The sequence below is a fragment of the Plectropomus leopardus genome, chromosome 11, assembly GCF_026936395.1.
Source record: "Plectropomus leopardus strain MGB_pleo_1.0 chromosome 11, ASM2693639v1, whole genome shotgun sequence".
In the NCBI taxonomy this organism is placed as follows: domain Eukaryota; kingdom Metazoa; phylum Chordata; class Actinopteri; order Perciformes; family Serranidae; genus Plectropomus; species Plectropomus leopardus.
In genome coordinates this window covers 28,226,610-28,250,553 of record NC_142186.1, presented here as the reverse complement: position 1 = coordinate 28,250,553, position 23,944 = coordinate 28,226,610, and the positions used below count along the sequence as shown (strand labels likewise).

Below are 23,944 nucleotides of genomic sequence, written 5' to 3'. Positions count from 1 at the left end.
AATCAATTTGCTCTGGGACGATTAATATATGCTGTAAATGTACCATAAAAACAAGATTTTTTTTTTTTATGACCTTGAATGAACCTGGTCTAACCTGGAGTGACTTAACCACAGATCTAAATTCTCTGTAACTCACAAGAAAAGCTTTAAGCTTTCATGAGGTTTCATAACTTGATAAATGGCCTATTATCCAATAAATAGATTAAAAAATAAATAAAATCCTTATATGTAATTGCAACGTAAGTTATGAGTGCGTTACATGAACAGCCAATCAAAGTACAAGGCTTGAACCACGTGATGATATGGACCTATCAGCGGCCTCTGCCTTTATGTATGGATGCATAGATAGATGACGTAATAAGTGGAGCAAAGTTCTCGTGCCGGATGTTTACAGCCGCCATGCTGCTCATCTGACGAAAGTAGCCGGGAAAACAGAGCCCAGGCGTATTTTTACATTTTGAGATAGCTACGGATATATTAAATATACTTACGGCCTGTGTGCTATAATATGCTTATGAGGTTTATCAGTTTTTACTAAAACAATAGTACTTTGATACTGTGCTCGCTAACGTTAGCTAGCTAAAGTTTAACGGCTGCCTGTTAACCGTTACACCATCGACATCAAAACACAGGTGTCTCTGTCTGATTCAGTCTCTGCGCCCACTTTTTTCCTCCATCCTCGTCATTTTAAACCGCGTACAAATGGCAAGAAGCCTCGGTGGACTCTGTGAGAGCTTCCAGCGCCTCGGCTCCCTTTTTTCTGCACAGACTCAACTCAGCCTCCCTCCGAGCAGAGCTTCGGTCAGGAGCGTCTCTGCTCGGGCCGCGGCGGTAGGTAACATCAGGATAAAAACAGTGGCAGTTTCGTGTTGAATGGGGTTTCATTTGTGTGTGCTGTGAACTCATTGTCCTCCTTCACTTTCCAGATGTTTCTCAGCTTAGTGATAGGTTTAGTTAGATTCAATGTAAAGCCCAGGTGCATTCATGGACCATCAATCAACTGGATCTTAAAATATAGTGTTGTTAAAGTATTGTTCAGTATTGTTAAAAAACAGAAAAAAAACTCATACTTTGTCAACGTGTTAATTTTAAGCCATTTAAAAAGTATTTTCATTGGATTTTTATCAATCCAATGTTGAGTCATTTATTTTTTGTAATTTATGAATGGAACTATACAAGTTAGGCAACATATACATTGTAATATTGGGTACCAATTACAATTTTAACCCCAAGGGTCAAATTTCAACATTTCACAAAACACTACAACAGTCCAGAAAACATAACATTTCCCAAAACACAAAAACGTTTCACAAAACACATTTCACAACACACAAAAACCATTTCGCAAAAAACGAAAACATTTCACACAACGAAACATTTTACAAAAGGCATCCTGGAGAATGCTACATTTCACAGAAGACAAAAACATTTTAAAAAACGCAAAAACATTAAACAAAAAAAACATTTCACAGTAACGACACTTAAAAAAAACATAGAAACCTTTCACAAAACTCGATAGCATTTCACAAAACACATCATTAAAAAAAACAACTTTTCACAGAGCAATAACATTTCACAAAACAAAATATTTCAAAAACTGCAGAAAACATGAAAACATTTAAAAAAACAAAAACATTTAAGAAAACATGATTTACGTTAGATTTACTGTAACAGTGATTCAGCAGTGTAGCTACATTCACTTGCAATAATTTTCTAACATTTGTAAATTTGTGAAGGAAGAATTTATGGCTGAGCTGTTCAATTGTGTCATATTTTACCTGATATTAGGTATAGAGACCATGGTAGAAATGGTATGATGCATGACAAATTTCTACTTTTTACATAATCCTATGATATGCCCTGTCTCATCACAGCCCACTGCTTACTTTGTCCAAATCCTCTCAGACCCAGATATGGTATTAGGCTAAAGCTGTGAAGCATTTCCTTGTTCACCACCACCTTGCTCTTTTCCTCCAGCCCCGGGACTTCAGCCTTCCTAACTCCTCTTGGAGCTCAGAAATGATGCGATTGTACGAGCATTATAACAGCCAGTGTGAAGTGGAGACAGAAGGAGGACAGAAACGGAGAGGGCCGTGGCGGAGACTGCCAAGCTACAGTCAAATTGAAAAATATCCTTCAGGTAAAAAGGCAGACTGTGACGTTCTGGCTGTTTCATTGTTTTTGTTTCTGTTGTATTTTGACAAAAGCAAGCCAACTTTATGTGACCATATATAATCTTTCTTTCTTTCTTTCTTTCTTTCTTTCTTTCTTTCTTTCTTTTTAAAGTACATTTTCAATGTACAAACATACACAGGACAAATAAAAAATAAAATAAAAACTAAAAAAATGTAATAAAAAAAAATAAAAATAAAAAAGATTTAAAAACAAATTATTCTTTTAAAAATAAAGTTTTTCCTGCAGCTAGTTATCACCAATGTGCTCATATAAACATTTCAATAATAAATAGATTATTATAAAAAACTGTAACTGTACCTGTATTTATTTTGTTTTTTTCTGAGATGTTCTGTTAGCTGCTGACAGTTCACTTGTGTGTTTCTCTCATCAGGTGGAATGTATCGCAGTAAAACAGTCCAGTCGAAATCCTGTTTTTTTACCCGGAACATCAAAGACCAGGGGGAAGGATTTGAGTACGTTCTGTTTATTAACAATAAGGAGCAGAAGGGTGTGTGCATTTTCCAGGCTGGACCACTATTGGAAGGGGCACCAGGGTGAGATAATGGTTTTTGCATGAATGCAAGGCTGCAACAAATGATTATTTTCATCATCCATTAATCTGTTCATTACTTTTTATGACTAATTGATCTGTTGTTTGGTCTCACAAAAACAAGTTGATCTGTATTTCCCAAAGTCAGGATGATTTCATCAAATGGCCTTATTTTGACCACAACCCAAAGATATCCAGTTTGCTGTCTTAGAGGAGTAAATAAACCAGAAAATAATGACTTGTAAAGGAGCAGTGTGTAAGATTTAGCAGGATTTTGTGGTATTTACAGGTGAGGATTGCAGATTTAAGCAGCTGAAACTTCTCTGTGTTAGAATTCCTTAAGTGATCATTGTTCAGGAGGCTTATTGCAGGGAGCCAAATTAACCGCAGAGGTCTCCTCCTGACATCAGAGAAGGGCTGCTGATCAACACCTGCTGATGTGTGCTCACCTTTTTCTATGATAACTTAAGCAGCACATGTTCAGGATGTTTTTAACAGCACCTGAATTATCAGCAGAGCTCTCTCTCTCTCTAAAACAAACCAACTTGGTGATTTGGACTGAATAAAGCCGTTTCCTGTTAAAAAATAATTATTTTTCCAGTTCTGTTGTCACAGAGGGGCTAACTACGGTGGCTGGTGCAAAAACACCAATGGCCCTATCTCGAGCCAGTGTTTGGTTTGTCGGCTTTGAGCTACTGTAGAAACGTAGCGGTGCAACGTGACAGACTCCCTGGACGAGGAAGCGCTCCCTATGTAGATACGTATAAACGGCTCATTCTAGAAAACAAAACGATTATTATTTTCAGGTGATGATACACTAAAGAAAACATGTTTATTGTTTTCCATATCTGCCAATTCATCCCCCTAAATCCTACACACTGGAACACTTATTTTCTGAAAATATCACTCAAACTGAATATTCAATTATCAGATTAGTTGGTGATTCATTTAATATTTGACTACTAGTCGATTAATCGTTGCAGCTCTATATAAATGTCTGTGCACATTTAACCCTTTAACACCCAGATCAACAGTTTTCTCATTCAGACGTCTCCACGTTGATTTAAACTTCTGAAACTGGAAAAAAATAGTTTGATTTCTGTCTGCTGTTCCACCTCAACTGTGCTCCATACTAAAAACATCACCGTAATATTGAATACATTTGCACATTTTATAGTTTTTGGGGTCTTCTAGGAAGGCAAATAGGCATGTGCATATCTCAAAAGATCCATGGTTCAATGCTGATCACCGACCTTTGTTGCATCTCCTGTCCCCGCTCCTCTCTCTCTATCTCCCGTCATTTTCTGTCTCCCTCTATTATACCAGCTTTCCTATAAAGGCAAAATGCCAAAAACAAACAAAGAGAAAAACAAAAACTCATAAAATGAGCTTCTACTGAGTTCTCAAACTTTACAAAACTACACTTCCAGTAGATGTTGCTTGTGTGTGTGTGTGTGTGTGTGTGTGTGTGTGATTCCAGACACGTCCATGGGGGGGCAATAGCCACTATGGTTGATACTTTGATCGGGACTCAAGCTGCCTTCCTCTTCGGACCCGTTTTGACAGCCAACCTGAACATCAACTACCGCAGGTACAGAGAATTTATTTTTCAGACATGTGGAACTGATATTTTTTTGTTGAAATCAATTTTTGTTGTCATACACAGTCCAGCAGAGTGAATGTTTAATGTAAAACAATTTTCTGGAAATGCAAGTTTTTTCTTAGTTTGAAATTGTAGATAATTGTTTTCTGTGTTTATTGAAGACCCTTACGACCATAACAACTACTACAACTCTGAACCCTGGTGTTAACTTTATCATTTTATCTCAGTCTGACTGTAGTTACTTGAAATGATCAGTCAGGTTCTGTGTGTCTGTGTTAGGGGTCGACTGATATTGGTTTTTCAGGGCCAATACCGATTATAAGTACTTAATGAGACCGTTAATCGATATTTGGAACCCAATAAAACTTAATAAAAACAAAAATATTTCTGTCGAAATTTAGAATTCGGAGTATAACAAACTCCAACACGGACCTTTGTTTAAATGCATTTAGCAAATGTTAACTGAAACTTTCAATGTCATATAGCAACGTTTTTTATAAAGTTAAGTGAAAATTTAAATAAAAAATAACTGAGTAAAGTAAAAGTTCCTGCCATGCTGACACTGTCTTTGCATATATTGCAGACTGCCTTTCCTGAAGTTGGTTGAGTGTAGAACGCACACTTTTTCATTAATAAATTTTATCTGCGATCATCAAAATAAAACGCTGATACAGATAATCGGCAAAATGCCAAATATTGGCCCAAATAATTGGCCAGTGTATACTCATTTGTTGCATGTTTTGTTTGTACTTGATGAATATCACCCATAGTCCGTTTGACCTGACAAACAACTGTCTTTGTCCGTAGCCCCATCCCACTGGGAAGCACGGTGTTGCTCGAATCCTCTGTGGATAAGAAGGAAGGAAGGAAAACATTTATGTCGTGTAAAGTGACCAGCACCGATGGCTCCAAAGTGCACACAGAAACAACAGGTAACGCACACTCTTATACACACAATGTGTCTGATGACACGTGTTGATGTGAAAGCTTGTGCTCGGTCACATCTCTGCTCTTTGACCTTCCGTATCGTCACTGTCCCGCTTTCTTTCATGCCTCGCGTGCAGCACTGTTCCTGTCAATCAATGCCAGCAACCTAGTACCGGGAGCGTGACACAAACACGCCAGCCTACCACCTGAGGCCACAGTGAGCGTGTGAGTGTGTCACTGGTTTGGAGTATTTTTTTTTTCCCAGTGTGTGTACTTGCCAGGTGATTTAACAGATACAGTTTCTAAATATGACATTGTTGACCTTTTATCATGTCTTAATATTCACACATTGCTGCTGGCTAATATGTTATTATATTATTAGAGTTTAATTGAAACATTTTCTACTTCACCGACATATCAGTAGAGGTCTAAAGAGTATTTTTTTTAACTAAACATCGACAGTTATTTATTTATAATCATACAGTATTGATGGTTTTATGCAACACAGGGGTCTTTGGAAGTGAGATTATTAAACAAAATGTGCTGATGATAAATATTCTGTTTTTTCTGAATAAAAGCCCGATTTATTTGTATTATGTGAATAAAGCAAACCCGCATGTTTATTCATTTGTTAACAAGTTAAATCATATGCCTCATTGGTGAATAATACTCTGAGCCTGGCACCTAAATTCACGTTTCTCTGAACATAATAAATATTTAAATATTGTCCATACAGTGGATCAATATAGATTATTACAACAACAAAAAGAAAAAGAAAACATGCTAAAATACCTAAAGCATTTAAAAACAAAATAAATTGCTTGATCAAACCTTAATAGCTTAACTGCTAATATAACTAACACATATGCAGCAAATTTCAGAAGATTTAGTTAACATACTGATATTAATATATTTGTTGAAAGTCAGAATTTGTACAAAAAATAGGCCAGAGTTAGGCAACCTGCGGCTCCAGGGCCCCATGTGCTCTCTCCAGTGGCTCCGTTTGATTTTGACAAAACATAATACAGAAATGGCATGGATGTTGTTTTTTGTTTTACATTTTAATCTCATTTATCATTGTCGTAGGTTCAACGTGATCCTTACAAAAATGTGTAGCCAATAAACCAAAAGCATTAATCTGTCAGTATTACATTAATGCATAGTGCATTGATTGATCTGCAATATTTGCACAAGACATAGCACAGCTTACTTTTAAAATCAGGTTTTTAATTTAGTTCTTTGTTTCTGATTATTTAATGTTTTTAACTATTTTAACTTTTATTCTAATTTTGTTATTTTTTTTGTGTGACGGGAGACTGGCAATGAAGAATTTCATTGTTTGGTGTAAATCACTGTGTTTTTTTGTGTACATATGACAAATAAAAAAATGTTTTAAAATTTTGTCAATTACAAAATGTGCATTCGCTCTGGCCTGGTACCTTCTCTCTACATTTAACCAAACCTCAATAGTTGCAGCTAGCATTCATTTTCCAGAGCCAGGCAAAGCTGGATTCCAAATCCAAAAAAAGTAGAAGTCTCAGAGGAAAATAGAGTTAAATAGCGTGTGGACAAATTCTGCCAACTTTGTAAAGTTAAAGTACTAAATAATCATACACAGCCCGCTGCAGTGTAGGCACTTGTGGTAAGATGTATCGATGAATGCCCATGTAGAACCATTAATAATGTTTATAGGATAGTTTAGACTTGACAGGCGGTGTTACCTGCTTTATAAGGTTGATTGATGCTGTTTTTGGTTCTGTTGATATTAAAGTTTAAAAAAACGACCATTAACTTCCTAAAGATGGATGCAGAATTTCAGTTCTCCTTTTGTCTATCTGTAATTAATGTACGTATTATACCATAATCAGAAACCACGGAATACCAGAAACATTCAGGATGCCAAAAACACACAGCCCTGCAGCTCATCTGGAAACACTGACATAAAGCAGCAACCTGCAATGTAAAAAGAAACAAAAAATGACGAGATCAAAATGCACAGGTGAAAGGAGCTGACAGGATTAGACTTCGCTGGAGTTGTACCTCATATGATTACATGTGAGAAATAAATGATTGATTGATAAAGGATTGAGGATTTAATATTTATTTTTAAACTTGCTCTTAGCTGCAACATTTTGTTTGCTTGTTTTCAGCTAACAAGGTTGAGTTTCAGGCTTCTTACTGACACATTTTAATGTAGATTTTCTGGTGTGGGTTGCTGACTGTTACCCCACCATGTGGTGGATGTGGTTGCATTTGAATATGAGATGTGGATTTGGGTGCTAGAAGAATCTCATAACTTAAAATGGAGACACGAGAGCTTCAAACCCAAAATCACCATGATGGCGGTTCTTGTTCTTGTTCTTGTTCTTGTTCTTGTTCTTGTTCTTGTTCAGGCTGGCATGTCTCAATCCCTCTGAGACTTTGAACTTTTTTTATACAGTCAGAAATGACGGAGACATGCCACAATACTTACATTGAGTAACACTGTCCACATTACAGATTTGTGCCTCTCTGGCAGCTACTGTAGACCAGCTGCTAAAAAATATTGTAAAGCATTTAGAGTGCTATTTTGGGTTATACGCGTAAGGTTCTGACTTATTGCATTCTTTGATTTTTTTAAATATATTGCAATTTGAAGCAACTGAATGTGAATGTAATGTTAAAGGAGAAATTTGCCACATTTTATGTGGATATCCAATCAGTGTTGAAGCTAAACGTAGTCACTGGAAGCAGTACATGTCTGTAGTTTTTCTTGCACAGCCATTATAGCAGTCAGTGTCTACATGCAGAGCCCAACCTCCAGAGGCTCAACCCCAAAATATTCTCTGTACTTGCCCGGCACGTGCAGGTGGGCGCTTTAGATATGGCTCTGTTTAAAAAAGTAAAAGCATCATAAACAAGTTACTTCACTGTCTGACTAGAACACAGGGGAAAAAAACTATATTAAAAGAATAACACTAGTTTTATCAATAAGAAACATGCGCTATTGTACAGTGGCTGTAAACGCTGTATCACCATCCCAGCCAAAGTTATTACTTTGTTCGAGAAAACAGCGTGAAGTAACAAAAATACTAACTCAATTATCTGTCATCTCAGCGCAGCCGGCCTCGGTTCTCTTTTCCAGTTAATCTTTGGGAACCTGAAAAAGAGTCCAGTGATTTAGCACAGCCCGCTGGCAGAAAATATATGAGTTTAAATTTTCTGTAAGAGGGAATTGGGTTTTGGGTTATTTGACCATTTCATAACTGCATTTTGTCTCCAACCCACCAGGTCAGCAACAACAAGGCTTTGACCCTTAGTGCCTGCTTCAGTATTACACACACTCATATCACTCTGCGCATAAAATGCACTTTTCAAAATCAAACTTCATAAAAAACGTACCTTAATATTATTTTCTACTTCCATGAATTTTTAACCAATATCAATCCTAATCATACATATAAAATATTCTTACATTTTAAGAATTTTAAACCCTTTAAATTCCAGGTTTTTGTCACGATGTCATCATGATTTTAGAGGAAAAAAAAAACCAAAAATTGTTTCAATTATTTTTATCACAGCCTAGGATATGTCATGTTGCTGGGATAACAGCAACATTGATTGTGGCAGTGCACCTATTGGAAATAGCATGTACTGTATTTCCTCCATATGCCAAATATGGTAAAAACTGTGTCATCAGGTGGAAAATTTAAAAAAAAAAATTACAAATTCCAACAAAAGCCAAGAATGACACAAAGAGATAATACAATGCATGTTTTCATGATGTCTCTTGGATCAAACTGCAGGTTAAATGGATTTCAGTGGTGCATATTTTGCACTTAATGTTTGAATGTTACAATTTTGTTTGCACAGTGTATTTTAGACTGTGGCAGGAGCTGAGCTGGAAATTCGAAGATTAAACAAAATTACACAATGTCTCCAAAATGTATGCCATATGCATGAACACAGCCAAAATTATCAAAAAAGAAGAACATAAAGCAAGCCAAACAGTCCCAATGTGGTAGTAAGAGCAAAGCCCTCCTATTTTTAATTTCACCCAAACTGTCAGACATCAGAGACAGAGACACATCTAATGTTAATGTGCATCAGACACTGTAATTAATTCTGCTGGATTCAAGCAAAATGTAGAAGAATGAGCTTAAAATGCTTCATGTTAATGTTTCCTGTTGTTTTCAGCCATTGCTTGTTTCATCAGTTAGTTATATCTGATAAAATCTATCGATGTATTTGACATACAGCTTATATAATACTCATTGGCATTTCTTAGTATGACGTGTATGTTTTTTTTAAGTTAGTGGCCGATTAACAGAATAGTACTGAAATTAATGTTTCATCCATTTGAAATACAGCAAAGCATTGCTTATTGGCAGACGCGCTGCCAGTGAGTTTTTGTTCAGCAGTGAATTAATGGTTAGGAGTCTCTAAACCCTGCACACATTTAACTTCAGTTCTCACACAGTTTGGTCTGATGTGTGGTTTCTGAGTGTATGGGCTCATCACAGTTCAGGCCTGGTGGTCTCCTGAGGGCCCCTCACATCTTTAACCTCAGTTAAGTGCAGATGGAAATGCTGCCTTAGTTTCTAAAAACTTGTTAGTGAGTGTGTGTGTGTGTGTGTGTGTGTGTGTGTGTGTGTGTGTGTGTGTGTGTGTGTGTGTGTGTGTGTGTGTGTGTGTGTGTGTGTGTGTGTGTGAGCGAGAGGTGGTTGCAGGACTAATGAACACCAGCAGTTTTTCTTTTCCCCTGAAGTGTCATGTGGTCAAGTTGGGTTTGAGGAAGCGGCTGGGGGTGGGGATGCAGAGTGGGGGCAGTTTTCAGTTAAACCACCTGCAACAAGCTCTGTCCACTGCAGCACTTCCAGAACTGATTTTTACTGCAGATATTAGCCCTAATGTGCAACTTGCACTTGGAAAGCCTAATTTAAGTAAGTTATGTTGGTAAGTTAAGTGACTTGACAGTTAACAGTTATAGGAATCGGCCTCCTGAACATAATAAAACTTTTCTTTCACAAATTGGGCCTTGTTTAATGTTGAAATGGTTACCAATTAGTAATATGACAAAAATAATCTAATAAATAAAGGGAACTGTGAATGCTAATCAAGTAAAATACTTAACATTTAGGTATTAGCTCCTTTACTCAAGTAAAATACCACGTTAAATAAACTTTAGATTTAAAGGTTATGTGTGTGCGATGCACAGGCATCTAAAATCTTCCACGGATGTTGTTCTACAATGGCTCATAATGGACAAATCAAACTCCTGCTCTAGATAGGGCCTTTCACGATTTTGCTTATTTGTGTTGACCATCATAGTTTCATGTTCTCACTTTGTCAGATACAGACACATGTATAGAGGTCCTACACATCAAAATATGTAGGTACCCCTCTTATGTCAGTTTGGATGCGTTGTGTCAGAGTGTCAATTTATATTCCTCATGTCCAAGCCACACTGCCTGCATGAGGAACACGTGTGCATCACCGAACCTGTTGTTTTTTTTAATTTCGGCACCCTTGTCAACAATTTAGAGCAAACACACTGCCTGTGTGAGCAGTGCTGCTCAGGCTCAGCTGTGGCTCATATCTAGAGAATTAGAGTCTCACCCATTTTACAGCATAATGTGCAGTTTTCAGCAAAAATAGACCATGAAAAGTGTTTTGATAGCCATACAAACACTGTATCACCTCAATGTCTTTGTCTGTCACAGACAGATACAAGGAATACAAATACATCTGTTTTATCAACCTTTTTATTTCAAAATAAGACTTCTGACAATGTTTCTGTTGATAGAATCCCTTCAGATGTTGACATAAGGCTTTAACTGTGAAATATCAGCGTGATCGTGTTGTTGATAATGTGGTAGCTTGTACAGCTCCATAAATTAGTATCTGCTTTTAACTGTGGAAATTATTAGGCTAGTTTTAGCAGCAGGTAGACCACCGCAAGCGTATGAGCCGCAGCAGTTCAGCAAGGTAGCTATCACAAGTTCCTCATGCATGCAGTGTGGCCCTGGCGTTGCATTCATTGTGCCTTTTCAAAATAAACTTCCATTTTCACAAGGAATGTACATTCTCTGCTTGTTAAATGCATAAAGTCTCTCTGCAAGACAAATGTAGTGTGTAGATAAAAAACTTTTACAGGAAGAGTTTATAGGTTTACATCCTTGGGTTAGGGCAACAAAGTACGTGATTAGGTTTGGGAAAAAACATCATGGTTTAAATAAGCATGTTTGTTTCAAATATAATGTATACATATGCCAGTGTGGCTGTGGCTCAAAGGTAGAGCTGAAAAATCTCTAATTGGTAGGTTGGCGGTTCGATCCCTGGCTCCTTCAGTCAACATGTCAAAGTGTCCGTGGCCAAGATACTGAATGCCAAACTGCCCCTGATGGCTGTTTCATTGGTGTGTGGTTGCTAAGTAGCAATCACACACAGCAGCACATGTGCTGGTCCATTAACCATTTTACCACAGTGCCTGTTTACTGAAATAACTCAACTGACTTTCGGTTTCATACGGTGCATGAACATTGGGCTCTCGGGGTGCAAGTCCAGAGTTTGTTTGACCTATCCACCACCCCATTTGCACCTTGATGCAGGTTTTGTGACTCCTACACACTTGGCAGTTTTAGTTCTGCAAGCTGCCATGAAAACCACTATGCAATGGATTTTTGATTAAAAAATACATATTCAAAATGTTATTCAAATAGAAGTATATCAATATTGCTAGCAAGATGTACTTAAAATATCAGATGTAATTGGTCATACATACTGTACCATTATCATTAATGCATGTAAACATGTAAGCAGCATTTTAATGTTGTGGTGTGTTGCATGCATTTGCATGTTTGTTATGACGACGGTGCATGTAGATGCAGCAGCCAGTAGCTCCTCAAATCCTTGCTCCTTTTTTTGCAGTATTTTTCTATATATTTTTTTTCAACTCCATGGCCCCTTCTGCTGAAGAATGACTTTTCCACGATAGAGAAGCACTCATTAACATCGGGAAAAGTTGTGTGGAGTTTGGACTGAATGCAGCAGACTGTGAGAGGATCTCCCCCAACGGCATATGCCGAATGGCCAGGCAGACCAGAGGGGAGAAAAGAAGCCGAAAGCGCCGGATGAAAAGTCCGGTTGCAGAAGAATAAATCAAATGTGATGCAATTGAGTCTCATTCAGCGACGGGAAATCAGAAACTGCTCTGCGCATATCTTCATAGAGACATGGTCAACACCTAGCATCCCGCATCAAGCTATTGCAGTGAATGGGCAGACCTTTTTCAGAGCCGACCGGACACAAGACTCTGATGCAAATCCAAAAAATGCACTACAGAAGTGTATCATACTATCAGCAGCAACATGGTCAAGCAACAGGATGGAATTTTCATAGTAGCTGGTGATTTTCATCAACTCCAAAAATCCAAAGATGTAGCAGGATCAAGAAAAAAATGTAATTTAATTTTTAAAACTATTTTAAAAATCATTAGCAAATCTACCTTGTACCTTGTGTTGAGGTGGAAGAGATTTGAACTATCTTGTTTTGTAGGAATTTATCATATTTAAAGAGGCTTGCAGAATGTCTCCAGCTGTCAGATGAATGTAATGAAGTAAATGCGGTGAAGTAGAAGTATAAAGTAAGACTACTTTAACATTGTGCATATTGTACAAGTACTGGAGTAAATGTAATCAGTTATATTCCTCCTCTTACAGGCTGCCCAGAATGTGTGTTTGGATCCAGTGTGAGTGCCATGTCTTGGAGGAACATTGACCACAATGATGTAAACCGAGAAGACATATCGATTATTCATCGTTTTCTTTGTGTCTGCTGTTGTTTTCCTATCTCACACAAACTGAGGATGCCTACTGCATATCCTACTACTGTCAAAATAATCCCCCTGCATATAGTGCATGTGCAGAACCCTGCAGGTGTATTAAAACTCCATTAGAGTTATATGATGAGGGATTTAATGGAAGTTTTTTAAGCTGTGAATGTAAAGTAAAAGGCCAAACCTTCACTAGAATTTAATGTCTCCTGTATGGATTGTATTTTCTCGATTAGTGTGGCGGAAATTTGTGGCAGCAACATGGGATTATATTTCTCAACTGAGCACTACAAAGCAAAACCCGATCCGCTGCTATTACGTAACAGCCGGTGACATAACTCTCTCCAGCCTGGGACGGTCAGGGCGCACAGAGAGCGCATGGAGGGGAGGGGGGAGACCGGGGCGCACGGCTTGTGAGCGGCCGGCCGGTCCAGCTGCACTCTCTGCTGCCGCTGCCTCGGGGGGAATTAAATTATTTCAAAACAACCACACAAGAGGAGGTGTACTGCCGAACAAAGGGAGGCTGACAGAGAGGGGCGAGAGAAGATGACGACCGAGTGTTGGGAGCCGCTGTAAGGGACAGGAAGGAGGCGAGATGGCAGTGCATGTTTTCAAGTGCTTGCGCCGGCCCGGGCGCTAGAGAAACCAACAGGTAGTATGAGCTCTGTCATGTCCGAATCAAATGGCGGCAGGTGGAGTTTGTAACCGACTGACTTGTGGTTTGTGTGTGTGTGAGTGAGAGGTGTGTGAGTGTGTAGGGCCGCCCAGTGTTTTGACAGGAGAGTTATGGAATATGAGGAGCCCGACGTGACCCCCGCTGACAACCCCATCAAAAGAGGTAAGAGGATCCATCACTGAGGTTCTGCACTGCAACATGTATGACCTATGTGAACTGTAACGCCTCTGCGAGTGGTGTGCAAGGGTGTAGGTTTCAATTTGGGGGCGTTTGGGTTCACAAAGATTTTGAGCATTACTGACTTAATTATCCAGAATTTGGTGATTTTTATTTTTTGCAAAAATGTTTGCCTTTTCTGTACCAGTTTATGGTGAAAATGTCTTTAAATTTGTTAATATAAAAGTCCTCTGCTGTTTTTTTTTTTATTGGGGGGAGACAGCTGCACGTTCTGCATATTACCCTTTGAAACTTGAGAAAACTGGCCTGATTTCTTTAAAAACACGAAAGGAAGGCAATGAGCAACAACAGAAAACATAACCCAAAAATTAACAAGAAGTTAGTAAAATTTTAAAAAGGTTAAAAAGAAATATCTAAAAAATGCATTAATTAATTAAAAAAAAAAGTAAAAAAGGGAATTTCCTGAAATACCTCTGCAATTTGAATGATATAATTATGAAAGTTAGAGTGGGTGTTAAAGGGGCGGAGTCCTCTTCATCCCCTCCAAAAATCTATGCTCATGCAACTTGATTATTGCAGATTTTTTGTCTTATATTTACATTCTGTCATGTTATTTTGTGCCTCTCTTTAGTCACTACATACACATATAGAATTTTAGGCTGCCTCTCTTATATGTATAAAGGGTACAACCGCAGAATGTGGGGGCAGAGTTGACTTGTCTTTCAGGCGGCATTGGGAGTAATAACAGCAGCAAAATTATGTCTGTTTAAATGGGACAGCTGGGATGATGGGATAGTGGGTGTGACATTTTGATGATGTGTTATGTGTGCGAGGCCCTGCGAAGTATCTAAAAAGTAGCTGTTAGCAGTTAGCAGCTAACTTAAAGAAGAACAGCATCTGAAAATGTCTGCAAATTGGTAAAATAATCAAATTAGGGAGGTGCTTACCCTCTAAACAGAGGATGAGATCGGCTGCTGTATTACAGGGACCATAAATGATTGTTATTGACATCATATGCCATTAGTATTGTTAATGAAACACTGCTGACACATATGTTATATGTCACAAAATGCTGTTGTGTTGTGTCATGCCTCTTTTGATTCCACGATGCTGGCATGCTGTCTAAAATCACACACTGGAGCAGTATGGTGCCGCTGTCATTTGATTCTGTGTAAAAATGCATGAAGAGGCACTTTGTAGCGACACTCTAGTGCATGATCTCTGTGTAAAAAGCCCTCTTTACACAAGTCCTATTTCCCAGCATGCCATGCTCTGCCCACTTAATTCACATCTATCTCCTCCTTCTCATTCTTTATCTCATTCTGCTCGCCTTTCCTGCACAGGCTGTTTCTCTCTGCTTCTGTCTTCCCCGTCACAGCGGTCACTATTATCTTCTTTCCCTGCACTCTCATCCATCTTTACCCCGTTAACCCTCCTCATCCCTCTCTCTGGAGTGTGGTTAAGGTGCTGTGAGTGGGTAAGAATGGCAGTAAGCCGGTGTAATCCTCCGGGATTAGTTCTTATTTTTGCCTCTGGTTTGGTCAATGCGTTACTATTCAGAGCATCTGCAAGGCTAAAATCAAACTGTTGGCAGTCACTGGAGATAAGACACCTTGTCCCTCTGCCACAGAAACCCACTGTACACCTTTCCTACTACTCTCATGGCATGGCGGCACAGTTTACCTGCACTGCTGCTGCATCAACCATGACTTTATGAACAACATTGTCACTCATGGCTCATTTTATCAACTTTAGAGGAAAGAAAAGTGTCTTTTTATGCAGCAGTGGAAATGCATCTATACCCCTGTCCTTGTGTGAACATAGCAGGATCACAGTTGAATAATATTCCATCACAGCTCACATAGATTTTTACTACAACAGACAGTTTACCAAGGCCAACAATAGCAAGCCATGTAGACAGTTTTGGTTACTTGCATGCCACCTCTGTTTGTTTATAGTGAGTGATGTCTTTTTACATTAAAAGAAATTAACAGAAAGACCAAAAACAGCCACTTAGTGTTTATCTTATTTAGCTCTGCAATGATAAGTTGATTGATTAATTATTTTAATATTTTTTTAACAAAAAAAGTCAGAGTAGAAACAAATAGATCCATAAACCTATTAGAAGGATTTTAATGTGGTGTTTTATCCTTCTCAGACTTCTGATGAACTGAGAGTGGCCTTTCTGTTTCTATGCGCCAAGATATTTCTTTAATCCAGCACCCGCTTCACTGGACACCAGGGTGTGCATTACATTTAATTGAAATGCAGTCATATACTCAATTGCACTTTAAAGAAGTATGTGATAGTTTCTATTTTATACCACAGTTGCTAGGCCCCACAGGCCTTCCTTTGGTCAAATTAATTTGTTCAAACCGGCAGAATTTTGTTTTAAATCCTTATTAATATGCCAAAGTTTCTAAATATACAAATGAGGAATGTCTGAAAGTTGGTAAATTTGCCTAAAATGTTGCTGTTGCACAAGACAGCTGTTGTTGGAAGAACATGATATAGAATAATGTCTGTCAAAGTGGAAAAGGATCATTTTAACAACCTTAAATTTACATAAAGGATAAGGGGTTAAAGATTTTTGTAAAAGAACAACATCAGCGAACTTATCGGATACTGGAAGTGCTGTAATGGTGTTTCAATCTGGTTAAAATGGAGTTTCAGTGCTGTTGTCGAGTTTTTTTCATACTGCTGAGATGGCTCTTCTTAAGGTGATGAGTGTCTTGGTTTTAGTGGCTGTTGTGGGTGTCAACTCATTTTTCTCAAGCGTTGGGTTTTATTCTCAGGTACTGCTCTAAATTGCGTTTCCTCCTGCCTGTGTAGGCAAAATTCTGCGGTTCCTTATTAGATACAAAATTTCTCTGGAGTTCCACAGGGATCTATTGTGGATCCGATCCTCTTCAGAATCAGAGTCAGAATCTGGTTTTATTGCCAAGTACATTTACAAATACAAGGAATTTGACTTGATGTTTTGGTGCAAAACAATTAACATAAAGGAAAAATAAAAATACTGAATTTAAATAGTATGAGACGTGATAAAAATATAGAAGTGATTTAAAATTATAAAATGAAAAAACAATATAAAGAACACAAAATTAAGTATAAAAGGTGCAATGGTGGAAAGGTACAGATGTGTGTGTTATTCTGCAGTCATTTGGGAGCTTAATATCAGTGTGACACCCAGTACTATCTCTCTAAACTCACTAAACTATAGCTGCAACAATTAATCAAATAGCTGTCAACTGTTAAATTAAACAGCAGCTATGTTTGATGATTGATTCATTTGTTTGAGTTGTTTTTTTATTAAAGAAAATAGTCAAAATTTTGTGATTTGCGCATGTTAAATGTAAATATTTTATGTAATATAATATATTTCTTTACTCGTCTATAAGAGTAAACTGAATATCTTTCAGTTCTGGACAAAAACAAGAAATATGAGTGTGTCGTCTGAGGCTTTGGGAAACACTGAAAAACATTTTTCACCAATTTCTGACATTTTATAGATGGAACAACTATTTAGTGAGTTGATAACATAATCAACAAATTAATCAACAATGAAAATAATGGTTAGTAAAATTCTTTCAGTTCTAAAATTTGGCCTTTCCAATTATATATTTTGAAAGACTTCAACGTCATTTTTAAACATTCGATCAGTCACTTGTAGGCCAACATATTTATGATAAATGTCTTATCTATGTCTATGTCTTATTTATGTCTTTTTAAATATACGTTACAACACTGAATCCTGCTTTCATTTTGTCACATTTATTTTATTACACCTTGACACTTTTTAAAGCAAAAATACAGAGCATTTTCCCCCAAATTTCTCTTCAGATTGATTCAAATTTATGGCAGCTTTTTTGGTTTGTTATTGGTTGGCTGGTGCTGAGCTAGATTTATGACACCCAACACACAGCTATGTTACCACAAAAGGATTTAAGGTTCATTGCACTTTTTAGTACTTTTACACTGACGAACATCCAAACCTGTTTTATTAGTCCTGCTTTTAACCAGATTTATATGTAAGAATTTTTGTTTCAAGTATTCAGTTATCCTCATTTTCATATTTGTTGTTATTGTATTTTTTTTTATTATTTTAAACACTGCTTTTTATTTTGTGATTTGCTTATTTATAATTCAGACCATTACAGACTTAACACACCATCTGCCACTGTGACTGATTGTGACTTCTTTTATACTGAACACTGTATGTTACATGGGCATAAAGCTGGAGACCACCAATAAGATAATAAAGTAGCCAATAATGTCTTTGTGCCTGAATAGTGCTGTATGTCTCTGGTTTATATTCAGGCAAAGTTGTCGGCCTACTCTCTGGGCTCAGTGGTCTTCAGTGCTGTTATGTAATGCAGCAACTGTCACTTCAGCAGTCGCTTTAGATGTCAGAGTGTAGAGACATGAGATTTTGACTGATGAGTGGTGTTGATGTTTGTGTATCAGTGGGGTCATGTACAGTGAGTGTGATTATGATGTGTGTGTGTGTGTGTGTGTGTGTGTGTGTGTGTGTGTGTGTGTGTTAGTGTGTGGCTGTATGGCCCAGCTGACAGGTGTGTTTTTCTATAGCCATCGACCACAAACCGTTTATTCCACACGGCATAGAGATCACCTTTAATAGGTTCAAATCATAAATGCCACATTTCGGAAGTAAAAGTGGTGAAACCTGAAATTCAGTATAGTGCGGTGACTTTAAATCATTTACCCTGGCTCATTTCTGTTGCAAAAACAAAGTATATTTGTAAGTAAAATGCTTAATTTCTATATCTGACTAATGATAAGAAGTATGATCACACGCCTCGCTGAAATCACATTGCTTATTTAATGGTTTCGCGTATTGACTTGCAAACATTCAAACCCATCAAAGAACTGAAAAAATCTTTTATATTGCTCTGTTTGGAAATGTTTATATTTAGCTCTAAAAAGTTCCTTCCATTGATTTCATTTAACTTAAAAATGTTCCATTTTATTTAGCAATCCCCCTCAAAATTTTGCTGGGTTAGTGTCGAAATTTCTTTACATTTTCCGCGTGTGCGTGCACTGCTCTGCTTTCATTCCATGCTTTCTGCTTATGAAGCAAAACTGATTTGATGAGGGGAGGAGAACAGTGGAAACCACAGAGGACCTGATCTGGCACCAGACAAAGACCGGCTAGCTCTGCGTCTTCCATTGATACTTATCTCCCCTGCCTTCAAAACCTCTCTGTCTCATACACACACAATACCAGAAATAAACCCCCTGGTTCAGATTCGACCCTTTGCGTGTTTACTTGCACTCACTGCAATTCAGACTTTCTCACAATTGCGGTCAAACGGGTTAACAAAAAAAAAGCGGACCTATTGCTTCACAGACACCCACCTTCCTCTGCCTTTATCTCCTGTGTGTGTGTGTGTGTGTGTGTGTCCGTGTGTCTGTGTCTGTGTGTGTGTGTGTGTGTGTGTGTGTGTGTGTGTGTGTGTCTGTGTCTGTGCGTGCCCGTGTGTCCGTGTGTCTGTGTCTGTGTGTGTGTGTGTCTGTGTGTCTGTGTGTGTGTGTGTGTGTCTGTGTGTCTGTGTGTCTGTGTGTGTGTAGGTGCCAAAGAGTCACACAAACAACACAGACACACAACAGTGTAAATAGGAATCATATAATTTAGCCGCTGTGTTATCAGCAAGGTTTCTAATCTGTCCACTGGAAAAATACTGACACAAAGTTGTGTATTCTGAAAACTCTACACCAAACTGACATTATGGATTTGACAAAGTTTATCACAGCTATATCTATAACTTTAAAATCACGGTTTCCTTCTGTCGTTTCATGCTGATTTTCTATTATCCTGTGATTTAAAACTGACCCTGTGCTTCTTGGTGGAGGATGTACTCACCATATAGGCTACGTAAGGAGGTGGTTTTGGGGGGATAGTGGGCGTACAAAGTGCAGGACCTTAAGTACAGAATTTTGGGTTCACGTCCAAACGTCTGTAAAGGTTTAGGCATCAAAAGCACTTTGGTTAAGGTGAGGAAAAAAATGTGATTTGGGGTTGATGACAGAAAAATTAATTGATGTTTTGTTTCTTTTAAATATGAATGTGTCCCTCTGTATCATTGTATGTTTTTACTGGTCCATGAACACAGCTCAGGTGCAGCTTTCCATGTGGTGAATAATTGATCTGTCTGTCTGTTCAGAACTGATCAGATCAGATCGATGGATGAGAGAAGCAGCTGTTGCTCGTGAATACAGACTTTTAGATCCAGCAGAATGAATGGTTAAGTTTGACTTTCACTGTTACCTGACGTTCTGCTGCTCCATCTGTGCACAGTGTATGTTCTGCACACCGAGAGTGTGGTGCAAGAGTGTGGTATATATATATATATATATATATATACATATACATATATTTCTACAGCGCTCCTAATGAATGAGCCAGCTCCAAAAATGCAAAATCTGTTTGTGGTGGCAGATGTTTTAAACATGGTGGGCCACCACAAATAAAAGAAAGTGTGAGAAACCAGAGTTACATTTAATAAGAAATGTAATAACAAAGACTCGTAGGTTTAGGAAACAAATGTGCTTTGGGTCAGGTTTAGGGAAAGATTGTGAATTAGTTAAATATTTTTTTTTTTAAAAAAGGTAATAAAAAGGGTTAATGCTAGAGATTAGAGTAGATACAGTGTTGCAAGATTGCCTATTTTGCCAGAAAATAATTTAATAATATTGTCAGTGAACATTTGACTGATTTCTGAAAAATATTATTAGTCAACATTTAAACTGGAAGTAAACATTTTGCTTATACATTAAGTATCATCTTTTTTTAAAACTTGCCCTATTGCCATAATAGCAAAATTTAGTTGTGCATAAACATCTGGCACGGTAAAGGTATGAAAAATAATTAATAATAAGTAAAAGTAAAACTTTACTTAAACAGAGGAAGTGTGGGCCACTGAACGTACTTTAAAAATTAAAGCACTCATTGCAGAACACATCCTGCCAGTTATACATTGTATTATATTGTTGAATCATTCTTATTGGTGCATGAACGTGTAGGCAGTACTTTCAGGTTGTAGTTGGTTGTTGTTTAGTAAAGTAGAAGTGTTTAAGCTCTCTCAGACCTGCGGGGAATGGTCAGTTAGTGCTGTCCACATGTGAAACAGTTTTTCACCATTATGCTAGAATCAGCTGCCCTTGATGCCCCAGCTGTAGCCATTTTTAAAACTAAACTTAAAACGGTTTTCTTTTCCACTGCTTTTATTAATCAGCTTTTGTGGTACCTTTATTTAATCAGTTTGGTTTTCAAGCTCATCTTTACTTTAAATTAATTAATTAATCTTGCCTGTTCTTTCATTTATCTTATTTCATTCTTCAAATCATTTTATTTTTCTTACATTTTGCCATTTAGTATTTTTAATAACATTTATGTAAAATTAGGTGCTTTATAAATAAACTTGCCTTGCCTTCCTCGTCAAGTAAAGTGCAAATATCTGAAAACTGTATGCAGTACTTAAGTAAATGTACTGAGCTATTTTCGGACCCTGGCAGGTTTAAAAAAAATCCCAGATTTAAAATCAGATCTAACCCTCTTTATAAAGTACCACTGTGCTGTTTAATTCTGGGTTCAGATTAAACTGATTTAGACAGTTTAATCTGTAAAGCTCATGAGTACACTGCGTGTTGTCTTTGTGTCTCTAAAATATTCACCTGTAGTACATCTTGTAGTAATGTTACAGTACGTTTTGAATCACTAACTGCATTTATTTCTCCTTTAAGGAGGAGCCGCGTCCAAGAAGACTCATTTGAGTAAGTTTTCTCTGAAATACTGCATATTTGCATGTGTGTGTGGTTGTGACATTGCTTGTGTTTGTGCTAGATATTTGTGCATGCATTGTGGTTGACTTCATAGTTCGTGAACATACAACATTGCACCTGTACAACACACACACACACACACACACACACACACACACACACACACACACACACACACACACACTGTGGTGTTGCTGGAGTTGGGCCATTAGCAACTCAGTGTGTGTTGCACCTGTGCTGCCCCCCTCTCTCTTTCACTCACGCACACACAAACACACACACCTCATACACACAGTGATGAAAATACCTGCTACTATGGCTTTGGCACTTTGGCATCTGAATGCAGATGACAGCGATAACGTCTCGTCTTTTTTTAACCTCTCTGGTTTAACACTTTCTGCCACAACTTTAGCACACCTGGGTGCGTTATCATGCATGGAGATGCTGTGTGTAACACACCACCAACCTTCGTGTTAGGTTGTGTGATGATAAGCATATTGAGCAAAAATAATGTCATTGATTGTTGCTTGTAAGTAAGTGCACATGTATATAAAACTGGAGTGAGGAATCATTTCAGGATTTTGTTTTGGAGGTTACGGGTAAAGAGGGGGAGTCATGATGGTCTTGTGTCATTCGGTGCATCAGTCAGGTGCCCTAGATGGAGGGATGGTAGGATAGAAAGATCAAATATAATCACCCAGGATGTTTATTTCATCTTTTTTTTTCTGATACCGATTCTAAAACCTGACCTTGCTTATCAGCCAAAACAGAGTACTGATCAAAGCTGACAGCTGTATACTACAATCTGTCTGTTCCTCTCTGCTTTGATGAACTTGTCGTGCTCTTTTACAAGATCTTAAACTTGCTGGGGTTAAAATTGGCCACACTAGTGCCACCCGTTGAAACTTAAGTATTGCATACTGTATGCTTTTTAGGACCTCCAGAGTAAAATTTTGCTCTAATTGCTGACATGTTCCTACATGTGTTTACATTTACTTTACTGGTCTGTTTTAGCTTCGGTTTTCTCTTCTTTAACTCACTTTTATGCTGCCCTTTACTACTTTGTGAAATTAAAATTTCAAAAAAAATAATTGCTGACATTTTGGAAATGGCTTATAGTGTACCATTTATCGAGTATTAGTTCTTCTTCAGTGCTCTAAAATAGTTAATGCCAGTGTCTGCAATGCGCAACTTGCTATATAGGCTGCTGTTTTAGAGCTGCAAAGAGAACTAATTGAGTGTTTCTGTAGTGGTAGCTTTTTTTTTCTTTTGAATACCTGTGTGTCCCTTTGTATCATTCTGTGCCCCCTCTATAAATTCAGAGGTTGCAAAATCTATTTACGGTGGCAGATGTTTTAATCGTGGCAGGCCGACACAAATAAATGAATGTGTGGGAAGATCTGTGGTATCAGATCCAGCATTTTAGGCAGTATGGGAGGCATTTCAGATACTGGAATATTGATATTGAACCATATCTAGTACTTAAGAATGATTTTGAGGCACTTGAACTGTTCTTAAGTATTTCCGTTTTCTGCAGCTTTCTATGTCAACTCCTAAAAATTTAATACAGAAACATTGTTTTACGTTAATATGACAGACACTTTGGGGTCACCTATATCTCACCTGGTAGAGTTTGTGCCCCTTATAGGCGAAGTCCTTTGCTGCATGTCATCTTCCCTCTCTCTCCCACGTCTTCTGTCTATCTAGCTGTCATAACACTAATTGTGTTATACTGCATACTGTGAAACTGTGATATTTTCTGCGACAGTTATCGTGCCATAAAAATCTCATGCTATTGCAGCCCTATAAGAGAGTAAATTGATAGTGCGGTGCTCCTTTTACTCAAGTAAAATATCTTTTTCTTATTCAGTTTAAGGAAACACCAGTAAGCATCATAATCATTAACAGGACAACTTACACAAGTTTAAGAATAAAAAAATCTCACTTAAATGTTTATATAACTTACATGTTTTTCCTGCACGGCTCGGTTATTCTTGTTGAAAATGATTTGATCAAAATTCTCACGGAGGATCTTAAAGGTGCCAGACACTTAAAAGCAGATTTTCTTTAATGTGTGGTGGTGGAGAGTGAGGGGGTGAAGGATGATAACAAAGGTATAAGGAAAAAGTACCTTAAGAAAGAAGCCAGAGCAGGGGACAGTCCCCCCTTCTTTGTCTCTCTCTCTCTCTCACACACACACACACACACACACACAAGCTA

General features: G+C 37.8%; 2 protein-coding genes across 6 annotated transcripts in view; both read left to right on the top strand.

Moving 5' to 3' along the window:
- The first annotated feature begins 373 nt into the window (after positions 1 to 373).
- On the top strand, positions 374 to 13,379 carry them4 (thioesterase superfamily member 4). 4 transcript variants are annotated; one of them, XM_042489256.2, is made up of 7 exons: positions 374 to 831; positions 1,978 to 2,140; positions 2,567 to 2,729; positions 4,206 to 4,316; positions 5,136 to 5,260; positions 5,393 to 5,480; positions 12,956 to 13,096. In XM_042489256.2, the coding sequence occupies exons 1-6, from the start codon at positions 703 to 705 to the stop codon at positions 5,437 to 5,439; spliced, it is 738 nt and encodes a 245-aa protein (XP_042345190.2). In that variant the 5' UTR covers positions 374 to 702; the 3' UTR covers positions 5,440 to 5,480; positions 12,956 to 13,096. The 4 variants fall into 4 exon arrangements, with proteins under 4 accessions (XP_042345190.2, XP_087940646.1, XP_042345189.2 ...); XM_088084520.1 differs by lacking the exon at positions 5,393 to 5,480 and having other exon boundaries at positions 2,567 to 2,648; positions 12,956 to 13,379; XM_042489255.2 differs by lacking the exon at positions 5,393 to 5,480 and having other exon boundaries at positions 12,956 to 13,379.
- A 112-nt stretch (positions 13,380 to 13,491) lies between these two features.
- rorc (RAR-related orphan receptor C) overlaps positions 13,492 to 23,944 on the top strand; it is a 29,237-nt gene continuing 18,784 nt past the window's right edge. The window contains exons 1-3 of one of the 2 annotated variants that reach the window (XM_042489253.2): positions 13,492 to 13,720; positions 13,809 to 13,906; positions 21,686 to 21,715. In XM_042489253.2, the coding sequence (XP_042345187.2) occupies positions 13,855 to 13,906; positions 21,686 to 21,715 (82 nt within the window). In that variant the 5' untranslated portion in view covers positions 13,492 to 13,720; positions 13,809 to 13,854. Of the gene's footprint in view, positions 13,721 to 13,804; positions 13,907 to 21,685; positions 21,716 to 23,944 lie in introns of both variants that reach the window. The other variant, XM_042489252.2, reaches the window with a different exon arrangement.

Bases quoted from the DNA above. Each gene is read 5' to 3' on its own strand.
- them4 (XM_042489255.2), top strand. From the start codon at position 703: ATGGCAAGAAGCCTCGGTGGACTCTGTGAGAGCTTCCAGCGCCTCGGC. The intron at 2,141-2,566 runs GTAAAAAGGCAG...TTCTCTCATCAG, and splicing joins AATTGAAAAATATCCTTCAG to GTGGAATGTATCGCAGTAAA. The intron at 4,317-5,135 runs GTACAGAGAATT...CTTTGTCCGTAG, and splicing joins CTGAACATCAACTACCGCAG to CCCCATCCCACTGGGAAGCA.